The sequence below is a fragment of the Pinus tabuliformis genome, chromosome 5_2 (assembly GCF_031772625.1).
Source record: "Pinus tabuliformis cultivar Carrire ecotype Pingquan chromosome 5_2, CPIR1, whole genome shotgun sequence".
Lineage (NCBI taxonomy): Eukaryota > Viridiplantae > Streptophyta > Pinopsida > Pinales > Pinaceae > Pinus > Pinus tabuliformis.
The window spans coordinates 260132713-260138964 of NC_142306.1; the positions used below are offsets into that span (position 1 = coordinate 260132713).

Below are 6252 nucleotides of genomic sequence, written 5' to 3' on the forward strand. Positions count from 1 at the left end.
TACCGGCTGCGCGAGACAATCCTCCATAGTATCACGATCAACCATATCTATTAATTCTACAATCGATAGACTTGGCACAATGTATTCCATAGGCATTATAGCCTCCTACCCATATATCAGTCAAAAAGGGGTTTGGCCTATTAACTTCTTACAAGTGATCCTATACGCCTAAAGCACTGTTGGTATGCGCACATCCTAGTCATTTCACTTCATGTTGGACACCTTTTTCAAATCACTCTCTGAGATTTTTTTGAAGGCTTCTACCGTACCATTAGCTTGGGGGTGATAGGGTGTGCTCTTCTAATGATATACCTAGAATTCCTCAAGCATCGTAACAATTGTTTCGTTTAGGAAGTGTACATCCCTATCACTCATTAAGATTTTAGGGTAGCCAAACCGGGATGTAATAAACTCAAACATGAACTTCATAGTGGTAGATTCTCTGAAATATTTTACTGGTTGTGCCCCTGCCCATTGCGTTAAGTATTTAGTTGTGGTAATAATGTATCACGCCCTGGTCTTTTTCCCCAGAGGCTGGATCTGACCCACAAAGTCAATGGATAATTTATCAAACAATTGTAAGGTTATTTATGGATTTAAAGGAAACTCGTCCCTTCATGATGGTCTCCCTATCCTCTGACAAGCATCACAAATCGTACAATACACCTTCGAGTCCTTATGCACCGTTGGCCACCAAAGTCCTGCGCGTAGGATCCTCTGCGCAGTTTCTCTGCTGCCATAGTGTCCTCCTGCTACTCCTGCATGCTCTTCTGCCAACGTTCTTGACCATTCATACTTTGGGACATATCTATGCAATATCTCATCGAAGCCCATTTTGTATAAGTGTCCAGTGATCATAGAGAAGTCAGTCGCATAGACCACCAATTCCTTCTTCTGCTGTGTCGAATATCCTTCCGAGGTTGTTCCTATAGACAAAATTGAATCATATTGGAAAAGTGATCGTCTGTGACAAGGATAGAAAAGAGAAGTGCACCAAGCAACCCTTCTTCCAAACTTGTAGGCTCATCACCAGTCTCAATCTTGGATAGGTGATTAGGACTAACATTCAGGCGTTTGGGCTTCACGATCACCTCAAAATCATACCCTTCGAATAACAAAAAGCATCTGCAAATATTTCCCCTGAACAGAGGCTTATTGACTAGGTATTTTAGAGTAGAATGGTCTGTATACATTTTGAAGTGTGCACCTAACAGCTAGTGCCGAAATTTATCTAGCGTGTACACCATTTCTAGTCCTTCATGCTTTTTAATCGAGTAGTTCTTCTCTGCCTTTGAAAATTTCCTACTCACAAATGCTATAGGATGATCGTTATTGCCTTCACCTAGTTGGGTCAACATCGCACCTCACATAATACAGGATGTGTCCACATGAACATGAAACTCCTTTTTCCATTATGTGAACACGAGAATGGGTGTGGTGACAATTTTCTCCTTCAAAATGTCTAAACTGCTTTTGAAATATTCGTCCCATCAGAATCTTGTCTCCTTCTTCAAGAGCCTCTCCATTGGTGTAGTTATTTGCATGTATGATTTGATAAACTTCCTATAATACCCTGTACGGACCAACGTTATGTGCAACTATTTTACATTTTTTGGGCCTCTAAGTTAACAACGATAACTATCTTGGTAGGGTCTATCATCAAGCATTGCTTGCCAACCACATGACCTAGCATTATTCCATATGGTATGCAGAAGATGCACTTTTTCAGGTTAAGGGTGATCTGATGTTTTCGATAGGTATCCAACATAAGATGGAGACTAGCAACATGGCGCTTTAGCAAGTAAAATATGATACAATCATCAATGTAGACTTCTAAACACTTTTGGAGGAATTCCTTAAAATCTACAATTACTACTCTTGAAAATATTGTAGGTGCATTCTTCAGCCCAAAAGGCATTACTGTATATTGAAAACAACCCCACTCGATTGCGAAGGTGGTCTTGTTGCGATCCCCTACTGTGATCTTTATATGATGGTATCCTGAGAAGCCATCAGTGAATGAGTAGGCTTCCTTCCCTCCAACATTCTCTGGCACTTTCTCTGTAAATGGTGTCAGGAAGGGATCATGGACGCATGTATCATTCAACTTCCTCAAGTCTATGCATATTAAAATTTCATCTTGCTGCTTCTTTTCTTGGACTACTATGGGACTCACCCAGTCTGAATCCTCCACAATTTGAACGATCCCTACCTCCACCATTTTATCCAACTTTTTGCACAATTTTTCGTTATATTTGGGATTTAATCGGTATGGCCGCTACTTTATAGGCTTTGCATCTAGCTTCAAGGTAATCTTCATAATGCCAAAATCCCCTACTATCCCCTTCAGATCCACGAAGTTGGTGGGAAACAAGTCTTGATATTCACGAAACAGTTCCACAACCTTATCGATTATATCTTCATACCAATAGTCACCTATCTTAGAAAACTTCAGCTGTGTGTTCGACCAAATATTTACCTTCTTACTCTTTAAAGGTTCTGATATGTCAAGGATTTCTACCTTAGGTCCCTCAAGCTTGCGTTGTCCTTCGAACTTGGGAATATTAATGTTTCTAGGTTTGTCTTCTCCTTCTTCTGCAGTTACATTATAACATTCCAGCACATGGTACAACTGGATATTCCAATATGGCTGAACCAATGCTACTAGTTCCTTAGGTATTTTAATTATCACAACTTTGATTTCTTGGAGGGCCTCATCAATTCACTCAAAGCCATATTCAAAGCTAAACCTCAACAACAAACTTTCCTTCAGGATATCCCACTCGACCGTCCCATGTCGCAGCAGAGTTTCAAGATACTATTTCATTAGGATGGTATCCAAAGTGTGACAAAAGATGTGAACCCATTCCCACTGCGGTTCCTCTCCCCATGCCTTCATCCATCTCACCAGATGTTTGCACAGAGTTTCCTTCCCAGTTTATTTCCCTATCATATGAGTATTAGCATACCCAAACCTTAGCTTCATTATTCACCTGTATTCCTTCCAATCAGTGAATTTTCCCTTATGCGTACCTCACCAATGGGTAGACATAGCTCGAAGTGACAGATCTAGCACTTTGAAGAGATTCTCTTCTAGCACATCCCTCTCAAAATTATCCAAAATAATATTAACATATTCTAGCCCATCATAATAAGGAAAATTCCTTACCTTAGTGGATATGCATCAGATCGATTTCGTCAACATGTTACAGTGTAGTGAGGAGACTTCGTGTAATTGGTTCTGGAAATGCTCTAGCTCCTCATCAGAATCTGAAGTGCAGGGGCTATCCCTATCCTATGTGATTTGTCCAGCTGCTGTAGGATTAATCCAATCTTCATTGCATGCAGTGATCTTATAGATTTTGTTAAGATCATCCTCTTCTTCATAATCGTGGACTGGTTCCGTATATCGTGCACCTTTAGTGGGATCCAATGGTAGAATGACTCGGAGCTCCTTTCTTTTGAATGTCATCCTGCACTTTTTAAGATTAATAACTGTGCCCGTATCAAAGACCCAATCAATGTCTAGTAGTTTAGGGTAAGGGTTACTATCATCAACTATCGTGATCACTTCAAAGTCAGCTAGGGAACTCGCTCCTTCAATATCTACGATGACCCCATACAAGCGGCCCATAGGAATTACATTTTGTTGGTTTTCCATGCATAGCTGGATAGGAAACCATTGCAGCGTAGGTCTTCCCATTCTTTCACATGTTTTCTTTGGTAGAACATTTGCATCAGACCCTAGATCGACAATTACCTGATCCATTTCATACTCCCCAATTTGCATGGTTAGTCTCATTTTATGACTCATTTTCTTCTTGCTTTTTCCCACTTTACGCATTGCACGTTGTTCTGGGGGAATTTTAATTTAACCCGTAAAATTATCACTTAGTTCTTGTAGCCCTTCTACCAACTTTCTATATCGTAAAAGCTTCATGAAAGTCTTCATAAAGGTTTATAACAACAAAGGATCTACATCCTATGCATGTCGTTTCCACCAGACTTCTCCTGACTTCTTGATGTAGAGGCTTCGATGAAGCTCTTTTTAGCTTCCATAAAGGTTTCCTTTGCACAACTTATATCAAATTCAGCTTCCTTCTCAGCAACCTTGCGTAACTATGCTTCAGCCTCTGGCTACTTCACTTTATCTTCTCCAGTGGCTATGCCGCTTCGCTTCATGATATTAATGCTAGGATCCTCTTCGCTAGCCTCCGCTCTAATCATTTGGATACTCTTCATAGATGCTTGAGGTTTCTTTTCCTGCATCTTCACTATTAGTACGGGGCAATCTTCTATAAGATGGTAAAAATCTCGGCAATACTGATAGGAGGGGTGCATTGGATTCTGACAGTCGTGTGTAAAATGACTTGCCTCTCCACAATTGTAACAAATAACTTGTCTGCAACCCCTTCCATCTCCTCCTCCTCGTCCTCTTCCTCGGCATTGGAATCCACCCCACACTGCACCTGTGCCCTAATCCTGAAGCTAATTTTCTACTTGTATTCGATACGTTGGGGTCTGCTCCATCATCAATTCATAGCTCCAGAAGTTGAGCTCATCATGCTTGACCGATTTATAGAAAGTTCAAAAAAACTATTACGCAGTTTGCACAAACTACTATAATAGATGACAATTATCAGTTGCATATTTCCCAAAGATTTGATAGATAGCACACCATAAGGATACTCCTGTACTCGGACCAACGATATTTAGTTTCTTCAAGCAGCCATGACCTCCCCCAATAAGGTAATTTATATATAGTGGGCAATAGTCCTTATCATGACCATGGCCTTTACACTTCATGCACCAAAATTTTGCACACACATCAGTTTGGACTTCCTTTCCCTTCTTAAGGCTCTTTAACTCCATGTGCAAGCTAGCTAGTTGTGACTGAATCTGTTGTACCCACAAATTCATATCATGCATTATTGGTGAAGCTTCCAACCTCATGGAAATATCCAAGGCTTTAGCTTGTGTTCCTATTTTCTATTTCGAAAGTGGTGATATCAGATGAGGTAGGAGCAAAGAAATGTATGAGTCTCTATATTTATCATCTGTAATTTTAATGTTAGCTTTTTGAATCGGACAGTTCAATTATTCATCAAAGTCCCTCGTGGACTCGTTTACCCTCTGCTGAATCTATTTAAATTAAGTTATTTACTGGGCTTATGATTTGGGTTTCTTAAACTCATTGTTCAGCTCTTATTGGGTTTCCAACATAGTCGCATTGGATTTACCTAAGAAAAACTTGATATACCAACTCAGTGCTCTATCCTATAATGCTGTGACTAGGTACACTTTCTTCATATCGTCATCAGTGATCTTTTGTGCCTTCTATACAACATCCTTGATGAACCAAAATTTCACGAGATATTCAGTCCCCAAACCCTTAAACACAAGCATATTCATGGTGTTAGCCATGTTAAATGATGGAGTTGGAGATGGAGGTGAAGGTATAGGTGTGTGAGGCAGAGGTGGAGGCAGAGATGGGGTGGATGGATGAGGTAACCCTATGATACCCTGTGTTACGATTTGCAATGCGCTTGACGGGGTCGTCAGAAAACAAACTTTGTCGTCACTATCATATGATCCTAACAATGTGCTATATTCAGAGCTTGAATCTATGTTCCTTCTGAATGATCTCCCAGTTCGCATAGTCCCAAACTTTAATTTCAAGGAATAACCAACTTTTCACACAATAACATCTTAATCCAGGTTTTTATGGATTTCAAGTACTTAACTCTCCATCCCTTGAAAAACCTGCATACTGCTCACTATAATTGGTGGACGTATTGATTATGAACACAGTAATGAATCCTCCCAGAATATTATCGATCCAGTGGTCGATAGCTCGTGCGATTTTATTTTCTGAAGCCTCCAAGCACTTCACTAGTTATGGGGTTGACATAATAGGGTCCACAATCTTCCAGGTACCTTGAATATCCACTAATTTGGACATCCACTTGTGAAATTCAGAAGGGAAAGCTCAGAAGAATATATCATGTTCATTTGTCAATAGGTATCTATTCAACCAGTCTTCCTTCGATAGACGTGGATTCATGTTCTCGTGAGCTGCAAATGCGTGCAATTTCTATTCTATCCACTTTTCAATTTCTTCCTTATTGGGCAAGCACTTATCAGACATTCCTTAGATAGATCCCAGTCCCAACAACAGAACTATTTGTTAGCTTGATGGGCCCTTACCTAGGTTCAATGTTAGCAGTGCCAACCAACAAAACCGTAAACTAT

The 6252-nt window shown here is 40.1% G+C and overlaps 1 protein-coding gene across 1 annotated transcript; it reads right to left on the reverse strand.

Moving 5' to 3' along the window:
* Positions 1–507: 507 nt before the first annotated feature.
* Positions 508–2221, reverse strand: LOC149158501 (uncharacterized). The gene is made up of 4 exons (XM_089434013.1): positions 1939–2221; positions 1031–1105; positions 685–926; positions 508–540 (listed from the first exon to the last, which is right to left on the reverse strand). Exons 1-4 carry the CDS (start codon positions 2219–2221, stop codon positions 508–510), a joined length of 633 nt encoding a protein of 210 aa, XP_089290139.1.
* Between the last annotated feature and the right edge of the window lie 4031 nt (positions 2222–6252).

Excerpts from the sequence above, each read along its gene's own strand:
- LOC149158501 (XM_089434013.1), bottom strand. The coding sequence starts at position 2,221 with ATGGTGGAGGTAGGGATCGTTCAAATTGTGGAGGATTCAGACTGGGTG. Across the intron at positions 927-1,030 it reads CCTATCCAAGATTGAGACTG|GAACAACCTCGGAAGGATAT; the intron begins GTGATGAGCCTA and ends TTTTGTCTATAG. Across the intron at positions 541-684 it reads CAGGACTTTGGTGGCCAACG|ATCCAGCCTCTGGGGAAAAA; the intron begins GTGCATAAGGAC and ends TTTGTGGGTCAG.